Source organism: Scyliorhinus torazame, chromosome 10, assembly GCF_047496885.1.
Source record: "Scyliorhinus torazame isolate Kashiwa2021f chromosome 10, sScyTor2.1, whole genome shotgun sequence".
In the NCBI taxonomy this organism is placed as follows: domain Eukaryota; kingdom Metazoa; phylum Chordata; class Chondrichthyes; order Carcharhiniformes; family Scyliorhinidae; genus Scyliorhinus; species Scyliorhinus torazame.
In genome coordinates, this window is record NC_092716.1 from 254,024,111 (window position 1) to 254,040,259 (window position 16,149).

Sequence of the window (16,149 nt, forward strand, 5' to 3'; positions counted from 1 at the left end):
CAACAGGTTTTGTTTGGAATCACTAGCTTTTGGAGTGCAGCACCTTCCTCAGGTGAGTCGAGGATACCAGTGATTCCAAATAAACCTGTCGGACTTTAACCTGGTGTAAGACATCTTACACAGCAATGTGATTGACTCTTCAATTCCCTCAGGGACGGGCAATAAATGCTGCCGCAGCTAGCGACGGCCACATCCCATAAACGAATAAAAAACTCGAATCTCAGAAAACATCAGGAAATTTAAAAATGGGTTGCAATCCCATTGGTTCTCATAGATTATCATAGAATTTACAGTGCAGAAGGAGGCCATTCGGCCCATCGAGTCTGCACCGGCTCTTGGAAAGAGCACCCTACCCAAGGTCAACACCGCCACCCTATCCCCATAACCCAGTAACCCCACCCAACACTAAGGGCAATATTGGACACTAAGGGCAATTTAGCATGGCCAATCCACCTAACCAGCACATCTTTGGACTGTGGGAGGAAACCGGAGCACCCGGAGGAAACCCACGCACACACGGGGAGGACGTGCAGACTCCGCACAGACAGTGACCCAAGCCGGAATCGAACCTGGGACCCTGGAGCTGTGAAGCAATTGTGCTATCCACAATGCTACCGTTCTGTTCCAATTGCACCCCCCTGATCTGCAGGGTTGATCCGGGCTGGAATTAGAGGTCATTTGATTCTGCCACAGTAAAAGTTACCTCACGGGCCCTCCAATTAAAAAAAATATAAAGATAGATCAGAGTTTATTTTGAACAATAGGCAGAACTGAGGTGCAGTGTCAATCATCGTACAAAATGGTCGCTCAAATTATGCAGTGATCCAAGTGGACAATGAGCTTGGAGCTTCCTCGATTAAAGTGAAATATAGTGACACTGAGCATCAGATTGGGCATACTCACCTGACAGGAGCAGACAGAACACCGATCGTCTCTCAAGGTCCAGACCTGTCTATTGAACTTCAACCCTTCATCGTGGGGGCAGTCTCCAGTGCAGTGTTCACCAACGGGACATCGGCAGTCAAACCCGCCTTCCAGGTTGACACAGACTGAGTCATTCCAGCAACTATGTGTTTCTGTGCCACACTCATCGATATCTGTGACCAATCAGAAATGGGATTTCAAAGTTGCCTCGCACTACGGTCTTGCAAAAGGTAATGCTTTAAAACTGACACAAAAGCAAAGAATCGCGGAGCCTTGAGATCTGATATTGTGAACGAAAAGCACCGGAAAAACTCAACAGGTCTGGCAGCCTCTGTGGTAGAAAACCGCAGGAGAATTGATGGGCTGGATTTTCCGCCCCAAACCGCCATGGTGCGGCAATGGTTAAAGGCAGGATGGGTCTTCCAACTCCGCCGCTGTCAACGGGGTTTCCCGTTGTTCCCACCCTCTGCCTCCGGGTGACCTGCGGTGGGGGGGAAGGGGGGGACTGCCATTGGCAGGAACGGATGATTCCGGTGGCGGGAACGGCAGAAAAATCCCGTCCTATATTTTGAACCCAATAAAACTGTCCTTCGGACTGGAGAGGAGTAAATTTGGATGTGGGACCTCAACTCGCAGATGCTGCCAAACCTACTGATATTTTAAGCGTTATCTGCTTTTGTAGAACATAGAAGAACAGAGAACAGTCCAGCACAGTACAGGCCCTTCGGCCCACGATGTTGTGCCGACCATTTATCCAAATCTAAGGTCAACCTAACCTCCACCCCTTCAATTTACTGCTGTCCATGTGCCTGTCTAAGAGTCGCTTAAATGTCCCGAATGACTCTGACTCCACCCCCTCTGCTGGCAGTGCGTTCCACACAACCACCACTCTCTGTGTAAAGAACCTACCTCTGACATCTCCCCTATACGTTCCTCCAATCACCTTCAAATTATGACCCTCGTGACAGCCATTTTCACCCTGGGGAAAAGTCTCTGGCTATCCACTCTATCCATGCCTCTCATCACCTTGTACACCTCTAGCAAGTCACCTCTCTTCCTTCTTCGCTCCAGTGAGAAAAGTCCAAGCTCCCTCAATCTTTCTTCATAAGACATGCCCTCCAGTCCAGGCAGCATCCTGGTAAATCTCCTCTGTACCCTCTCCAAAGCATCCACATCCTTCCTATAATGGGGTGACCAGAACTGAACACAATACTCCAAGTGTGGTCTAACCAGGGTTTTATAAAGCTGCAGCAAAACCTCGTGGCTCTTAAACTCAATCCCCCTGTTAATAAAAGCCAACACACCATACGCCTTCTTAACAACCCTATCAACCTGGGTGGCAACTTTGAGGGATCTAAGTACGTGGACTCCAAGATCCCTCTCTTCCTCCACACTTCCAAGAATCCTGCCTTTAACCTTGTATTCAGCATTTAAATTCGACCTTCCAAAATGAATCACTTCACATTTATCAAAGTTGAACTCCATCTGCCACTTCTCAGTCCAGCTGAGAGGTTGAAGAAACTCAGTTTGTTCTCACTGGAACGAAGGAGGTTGAGGGGCGACCTGATAGAGGTCTACAAACTTATGAGGGCCATAGACAGAGTGGATAGTCAGAGACTTTTTCCCAGGGTAGAGGGGTCAATTACTAGGGGACATAGGTTTAAGGTGCGAGGGGCGAGGTTTAGAGTAGATGTACGAGCAAGTTTTTTACACAGAGGGTAGTGGGTGCCTGGAACTCGCTGCCGGAGGAGGTGGTGGAAGCAGGGACGATAGTGATGTTTAAGGGGCATCTTGATAAATACATGAATAGGATGGGAATAGAGGGATACGGACCCCGGAAGTGTAGAAGATTTTAGTATAGACGGGCAGCATGGTCGGCGCAGGCTTGGAGGGCCGAAGGGCCTGTTCCTGTGCTGTACTTTTCTTTGATGTGGAGATGCCGGTGTTGGACTGGGGTGAGCACAGTAAGAAGTCTTACAACACCAGGTTAAAGTCCAACAGGTTTGTTTCAAACACTAGCTTTCGGAGCACTGCTCCTTCCTCAGGTGAATCATTCACCTGAGCAGTGAGCACCTGAGGAAGGAGCAGTGCTCCGAAAGCTAGTGTTTGAAACTAACCTGTTGGACTTTAACCTGGTGTTGCAAGACTTCTTACTGTACTTTTCTTTGTTCTTTGTTCCTAGCTCTGCATCCTGTCAATGTCCTGTTGTAACCTGCAACAGCCCTCAACACTATCTACGACTCCCCCAACCTTCGTATCATCGGCAAACTTACTAACCCACCCATCCACTTCCTCATCCAAGTCATTTATAAAAACCCCAAAGAGCAGAGGTCCCAGAACAGATCCCTGCAGGACCCACTGGTCACCGACCTCCAGGCGGAATACTTTCCATCAACTACCACTCGCTGTCTTCTTTTGGTCAGCCAATTCTATCTAGACAGCTAAATTTCACTGTATCCCATGCCCCATAACTTTCTGAATGAGCCTACCATGGGGAACCTTATCAAATGCCTTACTGATATCAATATACACCACATCCACTGCCCGACCTTCATCAATGTGTCTCGTCACATCTTCAAAGAATTCAATGAGGTTTGTGATGCATGACCTGCCCCTCACAAAGCCACGCTGACTATCTTTAATCAAACTATGTTTTTCTAAATAATCATAAATCCTATCTCTCAGAATCCTTTCCAATATTTTGCTCACCACAGACGTAAGACTGATGGGTCAGTAATTTCCAGGGATTTTCCCTATTCCCTTTCTTGAACAGGGGAACATTCGTCTCCCTCCAATCATCCGGTCCTACTCCAGTAGAGAGTTAGGACTCAAAGATCATCGCCAACGGCGCAGCAATCTCCTCCCTCGTTTCCCGTCGTAACCTTGGGTATATCCCGTCAGGCCCCGGGGGCTTATCTATCCTGATGCTTTTCAAAATTTCCAGCATATCCTTCTTCTTAATATCAACCTGTTCGAGTCTATTAACCTGGTTCACACTGTTCTCATGAGCAACAAGGTCTCTTCTTTTATTAACATTGTGAAACTGACTTTGACAATGGATGTCTTGGATTGCTGACATTGGAAACATTCAGTTTTCCTCACACATCATGTCCCGTGTGTGTGTGTTCTCTGTTTCCCTGTGTTGCAAGGATAAGACGATCCCATTAATTTATCCTCTGGCTGTGTTAATTAACACATTATAATCAATGAGTCATGGACAAATTATAATCAATTGCAAACTAAATCAATTAATTAATGTCTTGTCAAGCACTGGCCAGAACAGGTATGACACACTATTTCACAGACATAATTTAATTCTTCAGCTTTCAAATAATTAACATCTTCTATAAGTCAGCTCTTAAAATACAATCTAAATGTAGATTCACCCAGTATGAACCTCGTCGTGTAAGGGGCTGGAATACATGGAAACAGCAAGCTGCGCATTTAGGACCATCGAGTATATCGGAATAATCAATTTGATGTTTCAACCATCAATCTTAATTGTTCTGGGTTCTGCAAGCCATTCTCAGCACAGGTACAGCGAGTAAACCCCCACTGTAACAGGAGATAACATCCAGGAACTGGCCAGTCTTAATTGGGTGCAAGTGAGCTGGTGTTAGAACGAAGACGGGCTGGGTTGCTTGTAGGAGCAGACGTTATGCTGTAGGTGCAGCAAAATCAATGTTCACCTCTGACGCTTAGCTCCAAAACTTTAGGGTAGAAGCTTGACAATATGGGCAGGTACTCAGGCAACACTTATTAAACATGCTGTGCGGAAATAAACACTGAGCACATTAAAGTGAAATTGCTGCCTTATTCTTTCTTATTGATCTACACAACGCATACAATTGTGTTTCTGTATATCATGGAGGCTGCAACATGGACATAAGTGAAAATTTCCATCAAATGATTCCACTCCATTATTAAATAGCCTAAACACATGGGATTGGATGAGCTTGTTGTTGCTTCTGAGGGGAATAAGGTACTCTTTCAGTAAAAAACTTTCATCAGTGGGGCACCCTTCGTCAGTTTTATGTGGTATCGCTTCATGGACCTTGGGTCAAAACGTGAGAGAACCATTCAGGCGGTACATATCTGAATGCAAATATTGATCGTTCTTTGCACTGAGCAGTCAGATATGTAACAGTTTCATCAAACATGTCATGCAAAACTCTGCCACAGGAAGAGGATGATGTGGCGATGCCTTTGTTGGAATAGGGTGGGAACAGTAAGAATTCTTACAATACCAGGTTAAATTCCAAAAGGTTTATTTGGAATCACGAGGTTTCGGAGCGTAGCTCCTTCATCAGGAAGAGGAAGCAGCTTGGAGGGACTTTTCTTTCCATCTTTAAGAATATCTTCTGCTTCCAGAGTGAAACTAGGCTGCAGCATTTAGGGAGGATTCTACAGTGCAAAGACATCTGTCCAACTAACACAAAGGATACAATTTTGTAATAAACAAGACAATAAAAATGAAAATGAAATGAAATGAAAATCGCTTATTGTCACAAGTAGGCTTCAAATGAAGTTACTGTGAAAAGCACCTAGTCGCCACATTCTGGCGCCTGTTCGGGGAGGCTGTTACGGAAAAATATATTATACAGCAGTTTAAAAAATAGGGAGGTACTGTCTGCAATAGCTCGTATCCTATTTGAACAATTTATTTTTGTGGTCGCTTCACAGTATGCCTCAAACATGGTTTAAAATGGCCTGCTGACTATCTTCTCTGGGCCAAGAGTGTTCAAAAATTAATCCCATCTTGCAATCGCAGATCACAGAAAGATGCTCAATTGCCCAACACGTCTGTGCTAGCTCTCTTAGTCCCGTTCTTCTGGTTGTTCTACACCTGTTCTACGGTTCTGGTCCTGGTCTACATCTCCCGCTGCCACAGGAAGGCAGACAGCATTGTCAGAGACCCCACCCACCCACGCTTTGCCCTCTTCCAGACCCTTCCATCAGGCAGAAGATACAGAAGTCTGAAGACTTGCACATCCAGACATAGGAACATCTTCCCCCACAGCATTTAGACTCCTCAACGACTCTCCCTCGGACTGATCTGTTCCCTGCATGAAGACTATTCACGACGCCCTATGCTGCTCTTGTTTGGCCCTTGTTCCGCACTGTAACCAATCACTATTAGTTGCCGTACCATTTGTCAATGTACTCTGTCGATTATTCTTTTGTCTATGATGAACGTACTGTGTACATTCCCTTGGCCGCAGAAAAATACTTTTCACTGTACTTCGGTACATGTGACAATAAATATCAATCAATCAATCAATTGGGCCAGTTTCTCTGAAGTGCAAAAAAATAAATTTGTTCTAGGGCAGCATGCTAGCACAGTGATTAGCACCTTTGCTTCACAGCAGAGGGTCCCGGGTTCGATTCCCAGCTTGGGTCACTGTCTGTGCGGAGTCTGCACGTTCTCCCTGTGTCTGCGTGGGTTTCCTCCGGGTGCTCCGGTTTCCTTCCACAAATCCCAAAAGACGTGCTGTTAGGTGAATTGACCATCCTGAATTCGCCCTCTGTGTACCTGAACAGGCGCCGGAATGTGGAGACTAGGGGCTTTTCACAGTAATGTCATTGCAGTGTTAACCTTAAGCCCACTTGTGAAAATTATGAAGACTAATATTATTGTTACAAATGAACGCAAATTCTGCTTGTGGTATGCTTTTCACGCAGAGAGTGGTGGGTGCCTGGAACGCGCTGCCAGAGGATGTGGTGGAAGCAGGCACATTAGCAACATTTAAGAGGCATCTGGATGGATACATGAATAGGGAGGAAATAGAGGGATATGGACCGAGTAAGGGCAGAAGGTTTTTTTAAAAAGTTAGGGCATCATAATTGGCACAGGCTTGGAGGGTCAAAAAGGGAAAAAAATAGTAAAGAGGCAAAATTAATGTTCTTTATATAAATGCACATAGCATTCAGCATCAAATAAATGAATTAGCGCTATGAATAAGTTAATGGGTTTCATCTTATAGCCATCACAGAGACATGGTTACAAAGAGATCAAACCTGGGAACTAAATACTTCGTTGTATATGATTTTGCGTCAGGTCAGGAAGGAAAGAGTGATGGGGTAGCTTTGTTAGTACGAGCTGGAATAAGTACAATAGCAAAAAATTATCTTGGATCGGAAGCTGTAGTGAAGTACTACTAATACTATACAAAGCACCAGTTATACCGCGCTTGGAATACTGTGAACAGTTTTGGTCCCCTTATCTGAGGAAAGATATACCAGCATTGGAGGCAGTCCAGAGAAGGTTCACTCAGTTGTTGAAATTCATGAAAATCGCTTATTGTCACAAGTAGGCTTCAAATGAAGTTACTGTGAAAAGCCCCTAGTCACCACATTCCTGCGCCTGTTCGGGGAGGCTGTTCCCGGGTGTGGAGGGATTTTCTTATGAGGAGAGGCTGAATAGGTTGGGTCTGTACTCATTGGAGTTTAGAAGAATGAGAGGTGGACTTCCGGGTGCGGCGATGACCAGCTGAGTCGCACGTTTCGGCAGCTCCCGGTGAAACGGACTTTTGGGCTCTTGATAGGAGCCCCAACGGCAATTTTGACGTCTAAAACCACTGTGCGGTAAACCAGAAGGGAATCCCCCCTGGATACGGATGAAAAAAGGAGGAGAAAGTGGCCGGATTGCAGTGGATCCTTTAGAACAGCGGCAAGGAAGGCAAGCAAAAACCAAGATGGCGTCGGAAGGTGGCAGTTTAACATGGGGCCCTGAACAACAAGAGTTCTTGAAATGCTGTGTGGAAGAGCTCAAAAAGGAAATGAAGAAAGAGCTGTTGGCCCCGATACTACAGGCGATCGAAGGGCTAAAGGAGGAACAAAAGACCCAGGAGCGGGAGCTTCGGGTCGTGAAGGCAAAGGCAGCCGAGAATGAGGACGACATACAGGGCCTGGTGGTGAAGACGGAGACTCATGAGGCACATCAGAAACGATGTGTGGAAAGGTTGGAGGCACTGGAGAACAACGCAAGGAGGAACAACCTGAGGATTCTTGGTCTTCCTGAAGGTGCGGAGGAAGCGGGCGTCGGGGCATATGTGAGCATGATGCTGCACTCGTTAATGGGAGCGGAGGCCCCGGCGGGTCCGTTGGAGGTGGAGGGAGCATACCGAGTGATGGCGCAAGGACCGAGAGCAGGAGAAATTCCCAGAGCCATAGTGGTGAGATTCCTCCGTTTTAAGGATAGAGAAATGGTCCTTAGATGGGCAAAGAAAACTCGGAGCAGTAAATGGGAGAACGCGGTGATCCGCGTTTATCAAGACTGGAGTGCGGAGGTGGCGAGAAGGAGGGCAAGCTTTAATCGGGCCAAGGCGGTGCTTCATAAAAAGAAGATAAAATTTGGAATGCTGCAACCAGCAAGACTGTGGGTCACATATCAAGGGAGGCACCACTACTTTGAGACGGCGGATGAAGCGTGGACTTTTATTGTGGAAGAAAAACTGGAATGAGCGGGTTATTAAAAAGAACGTTTGAACAAAGTGGTGGGGCGAATGTGGGGGGCGAAGAGGGGGGTTAAAAAGGGGGGAAAGAGGAGTTTTATGTACTATTCCTGCGATGTGGTAACTTTTCTCTCTTCCACAGGTGGTGATGGGGGGAGGAGGGGAGGTGGAGGAGATGGGGCGTTGGCCATTGGGGGCGGGGCCAAGGGAGAAGCGCGGGCTTGGTTCCCGCGCTATGATAATCATGGCGGGAATAGAGAAGCAGGAAGGAAGGGGCGTCGCACGGTTCGAGCCGCGGTCACGGGGGGAAGCCGAGGTCGGCCAGAGTTTGCTGACTTCTGGGAGCAACATGGGGGGAGTAATTACGCTAGCAGGGGATCTAGCGGGGTGGGTGGGGGGGGAATTACTGGGTTGCTGCTGCTGGGGAGAGGGGGGAGCTGGTATGGGAGGGGATGGGCGGGGGGGCACCGCCTGGGGGAGATACAGCTGCGTGGGAACCGGGTGAGGAGCTGGAAAAAGGGGATGGCTAATCGACAAGGGGGGTGGGTAGGAAGCCCCCCAACCCGGCTGATCACGTGGAACGTGAGAGGGCTGAACGGGCCGATAAAGAGGGCACGGGTACTCGCACACCTTAAGAAACTTAAGGCAGATGTGGTTATGTTACAGGAAACGCACCTGAAACTGATAGACCAGGTTAGGCTACGCAAAGGATGGGTGGGGCAGGTGTTCCATTCGGGGCTAGATGCGAAAAACAGGGGGGTGGCTATATTAGTGGGGAAGCGGGTAATGTTCGAGGCAAAGACTATAGTGGCGGATAACGGGGGCAGATACGTGATGGTGAGTAGCAAACTACAGGGGGAGACGGTGGTTTTGGTAAACGTATATGCCCCGAACTGGGATGATGCCAATTTTATGAGCCGGATGCTAGGATGCATTCCGGACCTAGAGATGGGAAAGCTGATAATGGGGGGAGATTTTAATACGGTGTTGGAACCAGGGCTGGATAGGTCGAAGTCCAGGACTGGAAGGAGGCCGGCAGCAGCCAAGGTACTTAAAGATTTTATGGAGCAGATGGGAGGTGTAGACCCGTGGAGATTGAGCAGACCTAGGAGTAAGGAGTTCTCGTTTTTCTCCTATGTCCATAAAGTCTACTCGCGAATAGACTTTTTTGTGCTGGGAAGGGCGTTGATCCCGAAGGTGAGGGGAACGGAGTATACGGCTATAGCCATTTCGGATCTCGCTCCACACTGGGTAGACTTGGAGATAGGGGAGGAAACAGGAGGGCGCCCACCATGGAGAATGGACATGGGACTAATGGCAGATGAGGGGGTGTGTCTAAGGGTGAGGGGGTGCATTGAAAAGTATTTGGAACTCAATAATGGGGAGGTCCAGGTGGGAGTGGTCTGGGAGGCGTTGAGGGCGGTGGTTAGAGGGGAGCTGATATCAATAAGGGCACATAAAGGGAAGCAGGAGAGTAAGGAACGGGAGCGGTTGCTGCAAGAACTTTTGAGGGTGGACAGACAATATGCGGAAGCACCGGAGGAGGGACTGTACAGGGAAAGGCAAAGGCTACATGTAGAATTTGACTTGCTGACTACGGGCACTGCAGAGGCACAATGGAGGAAGGCACAGGGTACAGTACGAATATGGGGAAAAGGCGAGCAGGTTGCTGGCACACCAATTGAGGAAAAGGGGAGCAGCGAGGGAAATAGGGGGAGTGAGGGATGAGGAAGGAGAGATGGAGCGGGGAGCGGAGAGAGTGAATGGAGTGTTCAAGACATTTTATACAAAATTATGTGAAGCTCAACCCCCGGATGGGAGGGAGAGAATGATGGGCTTCTTGGATCGGCTGGAATTTCCCAAGGTGGAAGAGCAGGAAAGGGTGGGACTGGGAGCACAGATCGAGGTAGAAGAAGTGGTGAAAGGAATTAGGAGCATGCAGGCGGGAAAGGCCCCGGGACCGGATGGATTCCCAGTCGAATTCTATAGAAAATATGTGGACTTGCTCGCCCCGGTATTGACGAGGACCTTTAATGAGGCAAAGGAAAGGGGACAACTGCCCCCGACTATGTCTGAAGCAACGATATCGCTTCTCTTAAAGAAGGAAAAGGACCCGCTACAATGCGGGTCCTATAGACCTATTTCCCTTCTAAATGTAGATGCCAAGATCCTGGCCAAGGTAATGGCAATGAGAATAGAGGAATGTGTCCCGGGGGTGGTCCACGAGGACCAAACTGGGTTTGTGAAGGGGAGACAGCTGAACACGAATATACGGAGGCTGTTAGGGGTAATGATGATGCCCCCACCAGAGGGGGAAACGGAGATAGTAGTGGCGATGGATGCCGAGAAAGCACTTGATAGAGTGGAGTGGGATTATTTGTGGGAGGTGTTGAGGAGATTTGGTTTTGGAGAGGGGTATGTTAGATGGGTGCAGCTGTTGTATAGGGCCCCGATGGCGAGCGTGGTCACGAATGGACGGGGATCTGCATATTTTCGGCTCCATAGAGGGACAAGGCAGGGATGCCCTCTGTCCCCATTATTGTTTGCACTGGCGATTGAGCCCCTGGCGATAGTGTTGAGGGGTTCCAAGAAGTGGAGGGGAGTACTTAGAGGAGGAGAAGAACACCGGGTATCTTTGTATGCGGACGATTTGCTACTATACGTGGCAGACCCGGCGGAGGGGATGCCAGAAATAATGCGGATACTTGGGGAGTTTGGGGATTTTTCAGGGTATAAATTGAACATGGGGAAAAGTGAGTTGTTTGTGGTGCATCCAGGGGAGCAGAGTAGAGAAATAGAGGACCTACCGTTGAGGAAGGTAACAAGGGACTTTCATTACCTGGGGATCCAGATAGCCAAGAATTGGGGCACATTGCATAGGTTAAATTTAACGCGGTTGGTGGAACAAATGGAGGAGGATTTCAAGAGATGGGATATGGTATCCCTGTCACTGGCAGGGAGGGTGCAGGCGGTTAAGATGGTGGTCCTCCCGAGATTCCTCTTTGTGTTTCAGTGCCTCCCGGTGGTGATCACGAAGGCTTTTTTTTAAAGGATTGAAATGAGCATCATGGGTTTTGTGTGGGCCGGGAAGACCCCGAGAGTGAGGAAGGGATTCATACAGCGTAGCAGGGATAGGGGGGGGCTGGCACTACCGAGCCTAAGTGTGTATTATTGGGCCGCTAATATTTCAATGGTGAGTAAGTGGATGGGAGAGGAGGAGGGAGCGGCGTGGAAGAGATTAGAGAGGGCGTCCTGTAGCCACCATCACCTACAGGCTATGGTGACAGCCCCATTGCCGTTCTCACCGAGGAACTACACCACAAGCCCGGTGGTGGTGGCTACACTGAAGATTTGGGGACAGTGGAGACGGCATAGGGGAAAGACTGGAGCCTTGGGGGGGTCCCCGATAAGAAACAACCATAGGTTTGTTCCGGGGGGAATGGATGGGGGATATGGAATGTGGCAAAGAGCAGGAATAACGCAACTGAAAGATCTGTTTGTGGATGGGAAGTTCGCGAGTCTTGGAGCGCTGACCGAGAAATATGGGTTGCCCCAAGGGAATGCATTCAGGTATATGCAACTGAGGGCTTTTGCGAGGCAACAGGTGAGGGAATTCCCGCAGCTCCTGACACAAGAGGTGCAGGACAGAGTGATCTCAAAGACATGGGTGGGGGATGGTAAGGTGTCAGATATATATAGGGAAATGAGGGACGAAGGGGAGACTATGGTAGATGAACTAAAAGGGAAATGGGAAGAAGAGCTGGGGGAGGAGATCGAGGAGGGGCTGTGGGCAGATGCCCTAAGCAGGGTAAACTCGTCGTCCTCGTGTGCCAGGCTAAGCCTGATTCAGTTTAAGGTATTACACAGGGCGCATATGACTGGAGCACGGCTCAGTAAATTTTTTGGGGTGGTGGATAGGTGTGCGAGGTGCTCGAGAAGCCCAGCGAATCATACCCATATGTTTTGGTCATGCCCGGCACTACAGGGGTTTTGGATGGGGGTGACAAAGGTGCTTTCAAAAGTAGTGGGGGTCCGGGTTGAACCAAGCTGGGGTTTGGCTATATTTGGGGCTGCACAAGAGCCGGGAGTGCAGGAGGCGAGAGAGGCCGATGTTTTGGCCTTTGCACCCTAGTAGCCCGGCGCAGGAATGTGGAAAGAAGCCAAGCCCCCGGGGGTGGAGACCTGGATAAATGACGTGGCAGGGTTTATAAAGCTAGAGCGGATTAAGTTCGTTCTAAGGGGGTCGGCTCAAGGGTTCACCAGGCGGTGGCAACCGTTCGTCGAATACCTTGCAGAAAGATAGATGGAATGGAAAAAAGAAGGCAGCAGCAGCAGCCCAGGATCGGGGGGGGGGGGGGGGGGGGGAGGAACCAGAAGGACTTTCAGGGTTGTTAATATATACTGTATAATATGTATAGGTCGTTGCGACAGATAATTATATATTGGACTGTTAAATTATATTTTTGGAGAGTGTTACTTGTGACAAGGCAGTTGCCAATTAGGGTTAGTTTTCATTTTTGTTATTTATTATTTATTCATTTTTTGTTTATAAAATAGGTCATTGTTATTTGTGTTGTTATAATATTGTGTAAAGGATGCACAATGTACTGTGTTGGTTGACCAAAAATTTTCAATAAAATATTTATAAAAAAAAAAAGAAGAAGAATGAGAGGTGACCTTAGTGAGACTTAGCGGATTATCCGGGGGCTTGACAGGGTCGGTGCTGAGAGGATGTTTCCCTTTGTGTGAAAGTCTAGGACCAGAGGGCATAATCTCAAAATAAGGAGTCCCCCATTTAAGACAGAGATGAGGAAGTATTTCCTCTCTCAGAGGATAGTGAATCTGTGGAATTCCTTACTGCGGGGAGCTGTAGAGGCTGGGTGGTTAAGTATGTTCAAGATTGAGGGAGACAATGTCTTCATCAGTAAGGGAATCGAGCATTATGGGATGAAGCGGGAAAGTGGGGTTGAGGATTATATCAGATGAGCCATGATCTTATTGGCAGAGCTAGCTCAATGTGTTAAATGGCCAAATTCTGCTCCTATGTCTTATGGTTAAACAGTGCAAGCGAATATATATTTACAAGTGCCAAAGCAACATACAATGATTGTAAACCTGTTCCACCTGTGTGCCTTCAAAACATCTCAATCTTTCTTTGCAAACTGTGATAACAGCTAGGCGCTGTCCCAACATCCTCCACTAGGGTGAAGGCAGCCTACTAATTGCTACGTCCTACTGACTGTGATTACTTTGGCGGACATCCTCTGGTGCCTCCAAGCCTAGAGACTCGCCCGGCCTGCTAAGGGTCTCCTGCTCAGCTGCAAGTGCACCCTCCTCACCCTGACCTGCTGGAGCCAATGGGGTCAGTGGCAAAGGCGAGGTGGAAAGGCAACCTTGGACTGTCCTGGGATGAATCCCACAAGGTGCCTGACTGGTGTTTTTCCCTGTGAATGCCCAGCGGCATGTGCCTCACTTCCTGAGGAGAAGGGTCACTTGGTGGAGTGTTGAGATGTCCTTTCCCCCTCTCGTCTATCCACTGCAGCACCACACCCGTGTCTCGAGTGATGGAGTGCAAGCCAACCGCATATCCGACAGCAACTGTGCATTCTGCTGGACTTGGGACACAGAGGCATTCGGGGCAAGGACTCTAATATTTAGACGATCGCCGATTGTCCTGGACCAATTCCACTTATTGTGGTCACCCTTGTCCAGCAAAAAGGCAGAAGGATCGATTGTCTTCCCAATGGTTGTATGAGTAGCTCAGGAGCATGCGTGCCTATGACAGCTGCTGAGCCCTCCCCAGTGAGTGATTAACAAGCAGGGTGTCATTAACCACCACTGCGACCGCCGTCTAGTCTGTGGTCGTCATACAGGACGTTCTCCCACTGCCAGCCCTGGAAAACAATACCTTCCGTCTTTCCTGGATGGTCTGGAGCAGAATCTCTAGGAGGCTTTGCTGAACCTTGTCTGTGTGGTGAATGTATTCACCATAATGCTTGACACTGTAACCATTGTATCCACCTAATGTAACCTATGACCTGGAAGTGGTGATACGAGCTGCTTCCAGGTACTGTACTGTAACCCTGGTGGGCTCCGCCCTCACCAGGGCCATATATCACCCGGCCACCTGTGGGTGGTACTCATCTGCACAACCGACTCTGGCTAGGCAAGTTCATGACTAATAAAGCCTTATGTTCACTCGCTCTCTCTCGGCCTCTTGGTGAATTGAAGGTATATCAGTCTGCACTGGGACATTCCCATTGATAATAGTATTGAAGGACAGGCAGACTGAAGCTCCTGGCAGGGAGTGAATGAATTGCCCTTTAAACATGACACCCAGACCTTGGACCCCATGAGGAAATGGCGGACGGTAACTTCCTGCCTAACCCGCGCCACAGAATTCGGCTAGTTGCTGTGGATGCCAAGCCAAGAGTGGAGCAACGCAAGATTGCTGTTGTTAACCACCCCGCCCAGCGGCAAGCACACTCCCTTCCATTTCCCGCCACCGAATGTGGACTCCAGAATGGATGATTCCAGCCTCCATTCCGATCTGTAGTGTGTGGTTACCCTGCACAACATTACATGTCTCAGAGTCAACCGTAACTCCTGCTTTGGACAACTGTATGGAGAAAAGCCCACACAAGGCAGTGAAAATAATGTCAGTGTGACCTTGCTGTTGCTCCACTGGAGATAAATGTTTGCGCTGCGCACGGGGTGTTAATATTACACATCAATAAAACCTGTTTTCTTCAAGACGTGAACAGATCTTGGTTATTTCAGAGCTGTCACCTTTAAGGTTGTTTCGATTAGATTTTAATGGAATTTTGTGACTCAGCCCGTGTAAACTAACAAAAAAAACAATGCTGTAGCTTTAAGTATGTCACGAGTAAACAATGCACTTCTGCGCCGAGGAACTGCTTGAAATGCAAGCTCCTCGTCTCTTGCATTCTTCTTTTGATTATATGTCTGCATTTGACAGCACTTCAACAACAAGACATAATGGGATAGTCATTCCAAGAGAAAATGTTGGCAATGCCAGAAAACATGGGCCGCTCTGGAAAACTTGCTCCAAATTACAACATGGTGATGGGACTTTAGTTTTTCATTTCAATTCATCTGGGTTTAAATAGCCATTATATTCTGTTGATGTAGCCTGTACAAAACCTCATTGGCAATGACAGCTACAATTCCTTAAAGCTTAATTCACTCTCATCAATTTCTCTCTGAAGGCAACAAGCCCGGCTGCCAAATAAAAATGATTTTTCTTCCTGTGTCTTCTCATTGAACAGTATTTTGAAGGGGGACTCCGACTCCCGGCAAAATAGTCCAATGTTGTTCCCTCGAGCAAGAATCAGAGTTTGACTGTGCAAGGTCTGAGGTGAGTACGCAGTATTCCAGTTCTCTGCCAGAGTGGTGAAGAGACCTAGTCTTATGCTATCAAAAGGCTGGAAGAATTTCCTTAAATATGAGCATAAAATGGAGTCAATAATTAAACTATTTGTTGGGAAAGGATAAGTTAATACTAATTAAACCACAAAGGCTTACACAATCAAAGCATTGCTTTTGTGAGTCAGAAGAGCAGCCTTTGAGACTACAGGCCCAGAGATGGCTTGTTAAAGGATGCATAAGTATGCCCTGCTTGTGTGGGACCTTTGCCTGACCTGAGAAGCAAGGGAATAAATGAGACTGAGCATGATTTACTGTCAGAGCTTGATTGATTTAACACTCACTGTGTGGGGCCAACATGGCTCTGTGAGGTGATTGTCACGAA

General features: G+C 48.0%; 1 protein-coding gene across 5 annotated transcripts in view; it reads right to left on the minus strand.

Moving 5' to 3' along the window:
* Positions 1-16,149, minus strand: part of LOC140384726 (protein kinase C-binding protein NELL1-like) — a 1,091,429-nt gene that overhangs the window by 13,510 nt on the left and 1,061,770 nt on the right. For all 5 annotated transcript variants that reach the window (XM_072466691.1, XM_072466689.1, XM_072466693.1 and 2 more), the window contains one exon: positions 904-1,097. In XM_072466691.1, the coding sequence (XP_072322792.1) occupies positions 904-1,097 (194 nt within the window). The remainder of the gene's footprint in view (positions 1-903; positions 1,098-16,149) is intronic.